We start from the raw sequence: 15,007 nt of genomic DNA on the forward strand, positions 1-15,007 counted from the left end.
GGAGTAGACAAGGCTGCCTCTTAGTGGAAAGCATTCTTGGAAAACTCACAGGAGGAAATATGGGGAAAAGTGCAGTAGAACAGTCTGAGGCACTAAGGCCCATGGAGGCAGGTGGAGAATAGAACAGGGATCCAAAAGTCAAGAACTCATAAGAGAGGTTAATTAATAGAGGGTGGGGGGTATAGGAAGATGAAACCCGGAGAGATTCCTCTAGATGCTGGAAAGCAGAGGGAGGAAATCTTTTCAGTAGGGTGACCCAGCATTTGTCTTTGTTGGCCTACTAATGCCCTTTGTCCTGGTGCAATTATTTAGAGCCTTTCATGTCACTCTCAAGAGAGTCCCAATTTAGACAATAAATTATGTATATCACTGTCTTCTTCTAAGGTGGCATTCTGAGCTTTCTGAATTAGTTCTGACAGTAGCACTGCTTCTAGAGTAATAGAGAATTAAGTTATCAGTGGGAAGCTTGCCTTCCTTCCCACAGCACTCTGTAGACTCTACAAAATTAGCCATGATCATGTTTTAATAAGAATATGGTTTGCCTTTTTTCTAAGGAGTCATACAATGCACCTTCTGTAGCCGTCTGTGAAATGGAGCCACCAAGGCCAAATACTAATAGATGGCAACTGACCCTTGCCTGTCTTCTGTTAACCTTCGGCTGCCATGACAAAGTACCGCAGGTCAGGAGAAGGTCAGCAAAACACTGTCCAGATCTCAGAGTCTGACAAGATTTTAAGAGGCCCCAAATTCAACCTTCCTGAGATTATCTCTGGACCTCAAAACAACTGTTGAGTTTAGCAGATTCAGTTGTATGGCTGAATTTTTTTTTTAATTTTTTTATTCTGTGACTTTTATAATATAGAGATTCAGCTCTTATTTTACCTTTATTTTATTTTATTTTATTAGCCTTTTTTGTTTTTCATGTTTCTTTTATTTTACCTTTATTTTACTTTGCCCTCTAAAATTTCCCTGTCAATGGCACTTAGCACATATTCCTTCCAATACAAGTTGTAATATTCTCGAAAATCATATCTATCAAGGAAGACACAATAGGGAAACCTATGAGGTTTAACCTCATTCATGTGGACTCCATCAACTGAAATCTATGAACATTTGGCCAACTTGGATTGAGATGTGCCTATGTGCTATCCATCAAAAAAGGATTTGCTAAACAGGCTGTTAGTATGCATTACCTTTAGGCAAATATTTGAACTATGTAGGTGATTTCATGTAGAAGCAGGCATTTGTAACAAAAAGTGTATAGTTCTGTTATTGTTTTCTGTTTATTAAATCAGCATCAAAGACCTCAACATGGAGAATATATATAGGCAGTCATTTATTCGCCTACTTAGGGTTACTGTATGAATTTGAATATAAAGCAAATGTAGTCTTTTCGAAAACTAGCTATCATTCTCTTGGGGTTTTTTGGTTCATTTGTTTGTTTCCATAGCCTGGCCTTTTCCTTTATTCACGAAATAAGTTACATTTGTGCAGTGTTATCTTTTCTCTTCCACACAAAGTTCAGCGATTTCAGAGCATAATTGTTTTAAATTGGGAAAATTCAATTTTCTCTAATGTTTTAACATTTAACTTAGCTTTGGAATGCTTGTGTTTTCTTGCATTACCCAAAACATTTGGAAAATGAACTCATCTCAACTCATCTCCTTCCCATCCTGAGCCCACCCCAGAGCCCCCATCCAGTTCCTTGCCTGATTTCTTCATTTGAGTTAATGCTGATACCATTCTCCCAGTCGTTAAGACTCCAAGTCACTTGGACTCCTTCTTATTGCTCCTTTTGGTTCTTCTCACCCCTCCTTGCCCTCTCTTCAGTTGCCACTTACTGAACCTTCCTCCACTCCAGCATCTGTCTCAAAGCTGCTCTTTGCTCTTTCCTCTCGAACGACCTCGTTCAGAATCCAGCATTACCGCACATCTGGGTCATTGCCAGGGCTTCCAAACTGGTTTTCCCACCTCAAAGTTTTCTCTAGTCCAACGCTTCCTGAAATGTCCCCAGGTTAACCTTCTTGAAATACAAAAGCTTTTGTGTCGCTGATTAAATGCTGTCTGTGGGCCTCCACCAGGCACCAGGTAAAATTCCAGCCATCCAGCCTCTGCTTCCTGTGCCTCATGCCACACTGTTCTCTTCCCAGCCATCTCTTCATATATTCTTGCTTCTTTGCTTTTATTCAATCAGTTTCCTACACTTCAAATGACTCCATCTCCACCCTAGAGTTCCACCTGCTGAAAATCCCATGGCCCAGCTCCAAAGCCATCTCCTCTTGAAGGCTCCATCCAGGGAGGCACTCTTCTGCTGCGTCATGCCTCCTGCATTCCTTGCCCTTATCACTCTTAGTCGATAGGATATTTCTTATTTATTATGGTTTCTGTGTTGTCACATGCCTACATCATTGTAAGCCTTGGGGAGTCAGGTCTGTATCTCCTAAAACACCTAGACTAGGGTCTTGTACTTAGCAGATAGATAACCTTTGTTGGATAGGTGCATGTCATCGTTGAAACCCAGAAAGCTCGATAATTAGATAAACTCAGAGAAATGTTTTGTCTTTTCAGCAAAACCCAAAATCACATATGTAGAGAACCAGACTGCCATGGAATTGGAGGAGCAGGTCACTCTTACCTGTGAAGCCTCTGGAGACCCCATTCCCTCCATCACCTGGAGGACTTCTACCCGGAACATCAGCAGCGAAGAAAAGGTATCATGCTGCCCAGGAGTTTCAGGGCCTTGGAATGCAGACTCAAAGCAGATTGAGTCTGCTCGTGCCCAGTTCTCTTTGGTGAGCTGGGAGATGGGTTATGGTCACCAGAGGCCACAGCCAGATCCCGGGGCCTCCCTCCCCGAGCCTGCAGGACATGGCCTGCTCAGCATCCCCTTGCAATGGAATAGGCACAGTTCCTTGGACAGGTTGGCGGGGGCGTGATGTATGGCCATGCTCAAGTTAGATGTTGTGGGGAGGAGGCAATGGTGATTTTCAATCCCCGAGTTATGGAGCTGTGAGGGAACAAAGAGAAGGCAATGTCCTAGGTGCACCAGGTGACATTGTCATCATCTCAAGAGCACCCTAGGAAAGATCTCCCAGAAATAATCAGGCTCAAAATGAACCTATTAATTCTTTTTCTTGTGTTTGTATACTCATGCTATATATGCACTTATGCACAAATGCTTGTTTGCCATTGTGTCTGCCTGTATTCTTGGTCACATTTGGATATCATTTTGTTCTAAAGGCAAAAATATTTAGCAGTTTCTAAGTGATGATTACATCCCGGTTTTTCAATATATTCATGGAGGGTTTAAGAACATTGTAGCAACCTTCCTGACAAATCAAAATGGTGGGAAAGATTGAGCTTTGAAGTCCATGGATTTATAGGTCACCAGAAAGATACTTCATTGTTGACAATATATAAAAACTGAGGTGACCCCACATCATACAGCCCTTGATTATTGAGTGGGCCAAAAGTCGGAGGAAAAAGCTTGGTTTTAATGCAACTTAAACCCTCTTATGGTAATTCTCCAATCTCATCTCATATATCCTGTAGTAATGGGCTCTGTTTTAGTTATCCCAGGTTTTGTCACCTATTCAGTAGTAATGGCCTTGCCTTATGGAACACTTATAATGGACTGCTTACTGATCAGAATGTCAAAAATGATAGATCTTCACTCTTCTGCCTGCCCAAAGGAAATCTCTAGAGAGAGTAAACTCAAATAAAGCCAGAAAGGGATAGTGTGAAATACCAGAGCTAAATTTGGGATTTGCATTTGAGGAGCTGATTTCTTTCCCACTAATAGAAAACAAAACTGCATCAAATGGAACAGAAATTGCTCTTCCAAATAACCTATTATTTTTTGCAACCTTTACCTCCAGAGTTAAATTCAACTTAACAAAAAGTCAACTGAGGAACTGCTCAATATTTTTGAAACTCACATATGCTGTTTGATACTGTGAAAACCAGCTAGATTAAGAGATGTGGTGTTTACTTGGATACTTTCTTTATCAACATTAGAATTAAACCCTCAGCTAAGATTTCAGCCCCACTCATGTGTGTTATGCGGATTGAATGTACATTTCAGGGCTTAAACCACAAGGCTGCTGCTTGGCAGATCTTTCTACATTAGCTTAAAAGTAGATTTTTGTCCAGAGTGACCCAGTGTATATCTTTGACCTACAGTGAAGGACAGAAATAATATCTGCCTCAGATGAATGATGCTTTTGAATTCTATATCTTTTCTAGGGATAGCTCAACAGCCAATCTAGACCAGAAAGGTTATTAAGATTTGTGCCTACTGAGGTTCTTTAATAGGTTGGCACTTCTGGCTTGTAGCTATGATTTCATTTTTCTAGAATGAGAATAATAGCCAGGAACTAATACACATTCATACTTGCTAAATATGGAGACAGGTGTCCAGCAGAGACTGTCTCAAGCCTAGTAGTGACTACTTTTTATGTAATTCTGCTATCGCTATAGATCATTTGTCTTAATCTTAGATCGTTATTTCAGTCCAGCCACATTGGTTGTATTGTATTTCTTTTACTTGCCTTCAAGTTCACTTTATTGGAACATGAGTAAATCAGTGTTAAAACAAGTCCTCCGAATCAGCTAGTGATGTGACACCAGACTGACATATTTGCCTGAGTGAAACTCTATATAAGAAAATTTGCCATTTCTGTTAATTATATATTGACATCAAAGAGGCATATTGTCCATCTTACACTGTGGATAGCTAATAATTAAGAAAACAAATATGGGCTGTTCATGACTGGTTGGAGTACAGAAAATACATTTCATTTTTACTTTGGCAGCCTCTCCTCATGTTCTCCTCCATCCGAAGTTGCAATCTATATAATTAGGAATCAAGATTACTAGCGTCACTGTAATTGTAGGAGTGGAAAACAACCATTTTCTTTTTAAAATCAGGGTGATATGCTAAGCAAACGAGAATAGATGATTGTATCTAATTGGTCAGGTAAAGAAGCCTCCTGAGATTTAGATCACGTAAAATGCTAAAATCATAGATATTCGGGAGGCACCTTTTGAGGTCATCCAGTCTCGCCTGGCACCCTGGCCTAGCATCCTTGCCAGGAAGCTAGTCGGTCCCTGTCTGAAACGCGATGGTATCAGTCCTCTGCAGGGGAGTTGGCCAATGCTGAAGAGCAGAATGAGCTGCTACCCTGCCCCTTCCTTTGCTTAGTCCTCCCAGCCTCTGCCACTCAGTCCTTTGCATGAGAGCCATTAAAAATTCTTCGACTTTCCTCCAGTCCACTCCTCTTACCTTGAACACACCAGTTATTTTCACTATTTCTCATATGTCATAGTTTCCATACCTTTTATCTTTCTGGTTGTCTTATACTGCGTAGTTTCAGTTCACTAGTGCTCCCCTAAAATTTTGCTGTGCTCAGCATAATTAATGCAGACTTCAGGAGGGCCATTGCCTCTTTGATGTGGATGCCGTCATGCAGGTAAAGGAGCATTAGCTCTTAACAGTCTCCTTATTCTGTTGCCTCGTATTGAGCTTGTGGTCAACTAAAATGCTCAGGTCTTTTTTTACATGAACCCCATTTAAGCTACATATCACCTATCCTGTTCTTATGCAATTGATTGGTTAACCAATATTGCAGAATTTTATATTTATTTATGTTAAAAATTGCATTTTGTTTGTTGCAAACCAGTGCTTCTCAACAGGGTCATGGTGGCAATTTGGGAAGAGGCTTCCTTCACTGGGACTGTACTATGCATTGCAAGAAACTTAGCATTTCTAGTCCCCTTCCTGTTAAATGCCAGTAACCACCTCTAATTTTTACTAAAACTATGACACATACAAACACCTCCTGGCTTGAGAATGACTGTTTGAGTCCATCTTTGTAACCAGTCAGGACTGACTGTCATTAGAAATTCACCTTAGAAATCTGTGTGTCCGGGGCACTTCAACCCATGTGTATATTAAAAGTAAAGAAGTAGAGCAGTCAGTGGGGATCCCAGCCTAAGCATAGAGCCCAAGAGCAAAGAGCAGGCAGTTCAATAGTCTTCCAATGCAGTCGTCATCTAACATTTGTATTAGCTGTTGCTTCCAACCTTGTATGAACACTTATTTGCAATACCTTTGTCCAAGTCACTGATAGAAATGTTGACTAAAACAAGGTCAAGTACAGAGCCCTTGGACTGCCACAATGGGTTCCTTCTGGCTCGGTGGCTGAGAAGGTAGGCCACCTGATGCCACGGTGCCACAGTGCTCTCTCATGGTTTGTATTACTTTAGTGGAAGGTTCAATGATTCCTTTAATAAAGTTAGTTACAATGTAAGTGAGTTAAAGCAGCTTTGTGTTTTGCTTCACTGCCGAGTGTAGTCTAGTATTAGTCTTCTTAAGGGAAGAGGTGGAAAAGAGGGCATTCAACCATAGACGTGTGGTTATTGACTTTCTAATGGAATACCAATGTTCTTGTTCATTATAAAAGAAGGGGGGAGATAAGCAAAAACAAGTACAATGAGCCTGAATTCAGGTCACACTCTACCTTTGATCATGTCTCTGTATTGAGTCTAATCACTCATCTGAGAATGACCATTACCAATCAGTTAAGCTTCAGCTAGTTGAGTTGGTTTAGCTCAACAACTGATAATAGCTAGGGTACCTAACTGTTTGGGTCATCGAGATCATTAAGATAGATCAGCTGTCCAAAAGTTGATGCATTACTTAGTAGTTACTATTACGTTGACCAAAAAAGTTGACCGTCATAATGGGTCAATTTGATCATCTGTATGAAAGTCATTGTGATACCTCAGAAAGCTTCTGCATCCATGTTATTTCAGTACTCATCCTGCACAGATTCCTTTTAAATATTGCCAGGTGTTTGAGTGAGTGCTGCTAAATTCCAGGTGTCATTTACGTACTGCCTGAGACCCACAGATGATGATTTACATACTCTATCCCTGGCAGAAAAAATCCATCATATGCCTCTTTGAACATCTCTATGCCTTTGAAATGGCTGACAAAGAAAGGCCTATAAAGCCTTATTAAGGAAAGAAGAGCAGTGAAGAATTGAGATCAGAAGAGATAGGAAAAATGAAAAGCATTCCGTGAATCTTGAATCTTAGGCTAACAGAATATCCCACAAGTAAGAGAACTTTTGAAGTTCTGGATTCTTTGGAAGCTGGAATTTCCTTTTCACCAGAAAAAATTCCTCATTCAGTACAAACTCAGGGCCTGCTTTTAAACACTGGAAAAGACAACTGCATTGAGCAATCAGAGTCAGGTTTATCCAGTATGTGGGCACATGAATAATAGAATACATAAGAAAATTATAGAAATGCTTCACTTTGTTTTATATACATATTCCTACAGACTTGTGTGTAAGACAATAAAATATGAATATCAAAACAACCTAGAACAATTTTTGGAGGATTACTAATCATACCTGATTTATTTCATAAGTGCGTACATTTGCATATCAGGTTGTCTTAATGTGGGTCACACGTTCACCAAATGGTTAGGGCCAAGATATTTCCTATCATTCCACCAGGCACAAAAGTAAGAGGTTGTGTCACTGGAAGCTTTGTGTTACTAGCAACTACTTATTCTAAAAGCCACAGAACCATAGTGATTTGGGAGAGACACAAGAATAATCAGATTTGAAAAAACATACAACTCAATGTGATAGAGTCTCTCAAAAGAAAATTCTTGATTCCTGCAGCCCTGGCATGTAACCGACAAGCTTCTAAGTGATGTGGAATTGGCAAGCACATTTGACATGTTGGCCCACCGTTCCTTTGGTCTCTGCACGTTCCTCTGTTCTCACCTTCTTCTTCATTCCCACATCATGTGACATAACTCGATATTTCCATCTCATTTCTCACAGAAGTTCCTTGCATTTAGTGGACTCTTACTAAATGTTTGCTAACTTATTTGCATTCCCTGGATTGCGTTGCTATGATTCTGGCGTCTTTTCTATCCTTTTTCCATCTGAACATCAGAGACAATCAGGCAGTCTTGCCATGTAATAAAAAGAACAATGCAGCTGTCATATCTTTGAATCCTAGTATGAAAAACAGATAAACTGTAAGGAGAATAGATTTCCAAGTGCTGGAGAAATAAAAAAATCTAGATGTGGGTGGAAAATTCCCTAACCCCTGTGTCCCTGGGTTGGCTCGCGAATGCCAACTTGTGAATGGAATGCCATGTTTGATGAAGATGGTACATGCCAGAGCCCGCATACCATCTGGGCATTCTCTGCTGTTAAGGACCGGAGCCCTCCCACAACCACTTCCATTTGGTATCCTCAAAGCTTCCTGACTCCTGGTCTCAAGGACTTCATACTTCTCATTCCTAGTGTACCTCTCTGCTCCTTGCTTTGTTCCTTTTTGGCAATAAAAATTTGATTTTCACAGAATGCATGCAAAGAGTTATAAAATGCATGAGCATTAAATGGCATTAGTATATTTATGATAAGCTGCCTTATAAAATCCAAAGGAGGAGACCTATTCTTTTTTTTATTTTTTGAGACAGAGTCTCGCTCCATCGCCCAGGCTGGAGTGCAGTTGCACTATCTCGCTCACTGCAAGCTCTGCCTCCCGGGTTCACGCCATTCTCTTGCCTCAGCCTCCTGAGTAGCTGGGACTACGGGTGCCCGCCACCATGCCCGGCTAATTTTTTTATTTTTGTATTTTTAGTAGAGACAGGATTTCACCGTGTTAGCCAGGATGGTCTCGATCTCCTGACCTCGTGATCCGCCCGCCTCGGCCTCCCAAGGTGCTGGGATTACAGGCGTGAGCCACCACGCCTGGCTGGAGGAGACCTATTCTCTAAGTATCTCTAGATAATGTGGTTAGAACTAGTCATATCACGAAATACTGTGAGCAATATTTAAGGTATTTTGGAACAAGAGCAGTCTGGTCCTACTGGTATTCATATCTAGGTATACCAAAGATTAGGAAAGCCTGAACCTTTTGAATTATACATTTTAATGTGCCTAAGGGGGAAAAAAAGCTGGACATAAGCTAAATCCTAAATTAAATTGTGTAATAAACACACCATTGAAAGTGGGCCTTGGAAAAAGTTCTGAATTTAAGAAAAGCTGCATGTGCACGGAATGCAGTGTGATACATTCTCTAAAGCAACATGTTGTAAAATTTTACTGCTTTCTTGTTGTGTTTTATATCTTGTTCTCTCCAGGCTTCGTGGACTCGACCAGAGAAGCAAGAGGTATAGCTTGCCTGACCACTAGCCAGTCTTTAGTTTTGAAAGCATTACAGTTTAACTCACCATTGCAGTTTAATAACCAGACATGCTAAACTAATTAGTCATTTAGCTAGATTAAAGAATAGGTCGATAGTGGTAGACATTACTTAGCAATAGTATCATTTTAGGATGAGCAAGCAAGCTGTGTTGGGAGTGGATGAACAAATCCATATTATTTCCTAAAACTGGATCTTATTCTCTTGCTGGTGCTGGTAAAATCACATCCAGGTAATTATACCGATAGAAATAAATTGCCCCCAATTCCCAGGCCAGGCATTTTGAAATGATGAAAGTTTTTTGACTCACATGGTTGATGTGGCTCTGGACCATAAAGTCGCAGAGTTAGTGATCTAAAAACCCACTCCTCCCTTTCCTTTCCAGCTCAACTCATCTTGTTGCTCACTTATTTTATAATAATCAGTCTTGGTAAATTATCACGTCAAGTTTCATCTCAAAAGCAATGCAAATGACATCTCTCGTTGGTTTTCCCAAATTGCTAAACATATCTCCATTACTTTCATAGACCATTAAATGTGTGAGATTAGAATGATGTGGTACAAATGGTTTTATGTTTTTTAAAGTCGTAGTATTTAGCCTTTGAAATTTCTCTGACTCATTGCTTCAGTTTGGATAATGTGAGACTTAGTTTGAAAACTGAAGCTAAATATTAATCTTTAGACCTTGACTGCCACATCTCAAGACCCTACTTATGATCATGCCTATAATTTTTTACCTGATTTATATGAAGTGACATACAGTGAAAATAAAACCAGTAGACTTCAGATGAGATTCAAGGATCTACTCTCTAAGGACTTTTTTAAAGTAGCCTTTGCCTTTTATCCAGATGGGGCTTTGATCGTGTAATGCTATAAATGCAGAACATGATGATCCTATAGATTCTGGATTTTAATTTGGTAAATCTATCCTCTTAATCTTTCAGAAATGATAATTATCCATAACATATAACTCATGTGTTCAGGTCAAGGCCATCCATATTGATATGCTGTTTAATATTTAAAAGTTGACTGCCTGTCCCCAGGCACTGATCTTAGTTTCTGCACATGAACAGGCTGCCATTGTCAAATTCGGTTCATTCTAAACTTCTTGTGTATAAGACCTTCCTCCTCCCTGTCACTGGGATGACTGTTAAGTGCACATCCTCACTGAGATGCTTCCCGCCTGTGGCACAGGAATCACTTAGTGCTGTCACAGGTTGGGTGCTTTATTGTCCAAAAGTCATGGACCCACTGGGACTGGGGAAGAGAGAGAAGAAGGGTTAATTATCAACCACTCTTAAGCAGCTACAGATCTCATTCTTCTTGGCCTCATACAACTTTCCTTGTCATTCTCATTTAGACCTGGTTGAGGAGGAGGTGAGATTTATCAGGGAACATTAAGGAGATGTTAAGAGAATTATTATTGTAAGTGGAAGTAATAGGTTTACTCCCAGGAAAGCAGACACCTCACTCCATTTTTCAGAAGTGTCCTTATCGTGAGTGTCTTACTTTGGACATAATTGACTTTCAAGTGGATGCTGCCCCTAGGGCTCAGAAGTTCCATTCTCTCCTGTTTGTCTCATTCGGAGATGAAGACCATAAGTCCAGATGAGTGCAAAAGAAGGCTCGGGTTATGGCCAATTTCATTTTGTAAGTTCTAAAAGCGTTAGCACTTTTACCTGGAAGGAGGGAGACAAAAACGTTTTGATGAGAAGAATAATTATCATTACTCTTCATACTTTCGGGGAAAAAAGGAGTTTTCTTGCCATCAATATCTTTCATACTTGCCCAGAGCTCATCTGCTCCTCCTGCTGCAGCCTGGGTGGTCAGCATGACTTTTTGTCTGGATGGCTGGTAGGTGGCACTCCCTGAAGCTGTGTAGGAGCCAGAGTAAAAGCATTTCAGGGGAAGATAGTCTAATGACACTGGAGTCTATCTTTGTATCCTCAAAGGGAGAACTGGGCATCTGGCAGATAATTCCATCACCAAATCTGTAGTGAGCCTACTGCAAAATAAGAATTCTCTTTAGAAGGCTGGTCTGTGGACATCATTAAACAAGAGAAATTTCCACATGGAGAAATTTGCTGAAAGAAACTAGATAGGAATCAAAAAAAAAAAAAAAAAAAAAGCGTGACTGTCCATGCAATTGTTTTCTAAGCTTCTCTTCAACCATTTTCTAGATTATTCCAAGTAAAGACTCAGAATATCCCCTGCTTTGTTGTCGTTAAGGTCCTATTCTTGCCTACATTAGTTTCTCTGCCTCTTTTGTTACAACATCTCTTCCTTATGGAAGTGTTCTCTTGACTTCCAGAAGAGTATGGTTCCATTTCCAAGTTTGTGTGTGGCAGCCCCAGGACAAGTCTGGTCTGTGTCACAAAGAATTTTAGTTCAGTTGCTGGTTGATATCACAGAGATCACCAGAAAGGCCAGGGGTTGTCCTTAAGTTCCCTCTGCCTTCAGTCCTGCTTTGTTTGGACAAGTAGGAGAGACAAGCAGGTCAGCACAGCCCTTTAGAGATACCTGCAGGGATGGCCCCATGCTCTCAAGGCCACTATTCTAGACTCACAGGTAAAGACTTGTGTGTATGACGTATGAAAATAGCCCTGGAATGTATCAGCATTGTCACCCCTCAAAACTCCAGTATCCCCAACAAACTGGGTGTCACGAGGCTTTCTAGCGAAGTGCTCCACACCTATTTGTTGTCATCTCTCATTAATGTGTGGCATCTCCTGGGATGCATCTTTCAACCAACCAGTGTCCCAGATTTGTAGGTCAAAGCAGAGCAACAGAGAACTCATCCCAGGGAGGAATGGCACTCGCAGCAGTAGGCAGTCATGACTTTGCTTGGCTCTTCTGTCTTCTTGCTGGAGTTATTTTTCAGCTTCCAGACATGAAATGCGAGGGGCTGAGATGACCAGAATAGACTAGATCTGTCAGTGATGGTCCAAGGGACTTCTCGTGGTAAATCTGCTGAGACTGCTGAACAAGGCCAGTGATGCCTTTCTTGTGAGCTTCCTACTCTGGCTGCTGTATGACATTGCAGTTCTGGGCTTCAGAGCCCCACATCGGCATATCCAAAGAACCTGAAGCCAATGGTTCTGTCATTCTTTAAAGACCCAATGCATGGGATGGCAGATGCCAGGTGCAGAATATAACCTCCTGTCCATCCCCACAGAACATCATATACTGGAGACAAGAAGGCCCAGCCCGCACAGAACAAGACCTTTTCTCCAGATCACTAACTTTCCTGAGAATCTGAAGTTAGGCCACATGCGTAGACTCTTCCTGGGCCAGCAACCATTTTACTTAGAATGTCAATGGGAAAATCCGCTTGGAAATACTCCAGTACCCATTGCCTAAGGACCATGTACTGATTCTCTTTTTGACCAATCATTATAATTCCAGAGATTTAGGAAGCCCATTGCTGTATCAAGGACTATAAAATGGTGGTGGCCGAGGTGTCAAGGATCCCAGACCTGCCTAGGACTCTCTGTACCACTGTCCCTGGAGAGAGAACCCAGTTACTCTCCCTTCCAGTGCGGTGGCTCCTGATCTTTGAGTTGTTTGGCTTGTTTTTACATGGGATTATATCACTTTTAAGCATCCAGGAAAGAGGCATCTGCAGAAATAAGGATTTATTTAATAATTTCTTATGTTGGGCACTTGGAATGTCCTGCTACGGGTACATGCACCGTGGAACTGGCAAGTGGACAGACAGAAAGGACAGGGTGGCAATGCAGTTTTCCCAGCGTCTCATGAGGTAGGGCTGCTGCTGCTGCTGCAGTATCTGCTGGCTGGAGGCTTTGCTTCCATTTTAGACATCCCAAACAAAGTCATCTTGGGGAACCTAGCCCCAAACCAATCTTGGCACTTAGATCAGGCTGCCTGCCATAACTGAGTCTCATTTTCTGTTTCGGATACTCCCAAGTTCTCATGCTGCTTCCCAGAGCCTCCCCCATTAGATGGTACCTAAAGTAAGAAAGCCATTGACACAGAGAGGAGAGAGGAAGAGAGACGGGTCACAGACAAGCAATGGCCTAGTCTCCTAGACCCCATCCTGCTATAGCACTCTTGCCCTCCGCTCTGCCTCGGGCTCTGACACGCTCCCTTTCCCCCCGGCAGACTCTGGATGGGCACATGGTGGTGCGCAGCCATGCCCGTGTGTCGTCGCTGACCCTGAAGAGCATCCAGTACACTGACGCCGGAGAGTACATCTGCACCGCCAGCAACACCATCGGCCAGGACTCCCAGTCCATGTACCTTGAAGTGCAATGTGAGGAATAAATGGGGAAGGATGTGGGAGGGGAGGGGCAAGGTAGGATCAGGATGAGAGAGGAAAACAGCAGCAAGGACCTACTTGCACCCTATGAGTTCTGCTCACGTTCCCTGCAGCTGGCTCTGGGCCATTCAGAGCTCTGTTCCCAAGCCACCCCCTACACACCGTCTCCAGGCTTCTTACAATCCTGCTGTGCCCTTGAGTCTTCCCATGCTGTACACAGGAATTCTAAAACGGCCCTGACCTCTACTATACCAGGCACTAGCTCTGCTTTGGGGCACACCTGCCTTCCCAGTGCCAGGAGACAGGATATGGGGGCTTCATGATCGTGGCAGTGATCCTGATAGTCATTGTTATTTATTGCAGATGCCCCGAAGCTACAGGGCCCTGTGGCTGTGTACACTTGGGAGGGGAACCAGGTGAACATCACCTGCGAGGTATTTGCCTATCCCAGTGCCACGATCTCATGGTTTCGGGATGGCCAGCTGCTGCCAAGCTCCAACTACAGCAATATCAAGATCTACAACACCCCCTCTGCCAGCTATCTGGAGGTGAGTCAGGATGGGGGTGGGGCAGAGCAGAGAAAGCACAGTTTGACTCTAGATGGGCTCCAAAATGCAGCTCAAGTCCTCTCTCCTACTTCTCTGACATGGGCTAGAGAAGACACTGGGCCTCTTTTCAGCTCCCCTTTGCCCACTCTACCAGTCCCCTCCCTGAATGTGCCTCTCCCATGAGCCCCTCTGCTATTCTTTTCTCTTGTTTAAGGCTGGGCTGGAGCTAAAGGTTTGTACTTTACTAGTTCTGTTTTTTACTCACTTAATCCAGTAAATAAAGATCTGAGTCTGTGACCATCCCATGGGACACTTGTAACCCAAGAGCTTCTTCTTCTAAAGGTGACCCCGGACTCTGAAAATGATTTTGGGAACTACAACTGTACTGCAGTGAACCGCATTGGGCAGGAGTCCTTGGAATTCATCCTTGTTCAAGCAGGTGAGTGTCCCTTACGGCAGCTGCCACAACCCCCCACCTACCCCTGCCAGTCCAATTTGTGTACTTGAGTGATTCCAGGATATTGGGAAGAAGAAAGGGCCAGGGTCAGCAAAGCCAGACTGGGAGTCATTGGATCTGCACATAGGACATGTTGGGGGAGAAGCATCTGGTGACATGGGCCAGGAGGACAGGATACAGTGACAGGATTCCCAAGAGTGAGCAGAAATGAAAGAGATGTGCCTTGTGACTGGGAGTTAATGGTCTTGGGCCAAACTGGGCTCACCTGGGTCTCCATATGTGTCCTCCCCACAGACACTCCCTCTTCACCATCCATCGACCAGGTGGAGCCATACTCCAGCACAGCCCAGGTGCAGTTTGATGAACCAGAGGCCACAGGTGGGGTGCCCATCCTCAAATACAAAGCTGAGTGGAGAGCAGTGGGTGAAGAAGTATGGCATTCCAAGTGGTATGATGCCAAGGAAGGTGAGTTGGGGGAGTCGGTGT

General features: G+C 42.7%; 1 protein-coding gene across 12 annotated transcripts in view; it reads left to right on the plus strand.

Moving 5' to 3' along the window:
* The window catches only part of LOC105493592 (neural cell adhesion molecule 1), a 313,546-nt gene that overhangs the window by 253,918 nt on the left and 44,621 nt on the right, over nucleotides 1–15,007 (plus strand). For 6 of the 12 annotated variants that reach the window (XM_011761369.3, XM_071075579.1, XM_071075581.1 and 3 more), the window contains exons 8-13: nucleotides 2,569–2,711; nucleotides 9,176–9,205; nucleotides 13,360–13,510; nucleotides 13,880–14,064; nucleotides 14,407–14,503; nucleotides 14,816–14,986. In XM_011761369.3, the coding sequence (XP_011759671.1) occupies nucleotides 2,569–2,711; nucleotides 9,176–9,205; nucleotides 13,360–13,510; nucleotides 13,880–14,064; nucleotides 14,407–14,503; nucleotides 14,816–14,986 (777 nt within the window). The remainder of the gene's footprint in view (nucleotides 1–2,568; nucleotides 2,712–9,175; nucleotides 9,206–13,359; nucleotides 13,511–13,879; nucleotides 14,065–14,406; nucleotides 14,504–14,815; nucleotides 14,987–15,007) is intronic. The other 6 variants (XM_071075578.1, XM_011761371.3, XM_071075580.1 and 3 more) reach the window with 1 other exon arrangement.

This window comes from Macaca nemestrina, chromosome 12, assembly GCF_043159975.1.
Source record: "Macaca nemestrina isolate mMacNem1 chromosome 12, mMacNem.hap1, whole genome shotgun sequence".
NCBI lineage: Eukaryota > Metazoa > Chordata > Mammalia > Primates > Cercopithecidae > Macaca > Macaca nemestrina.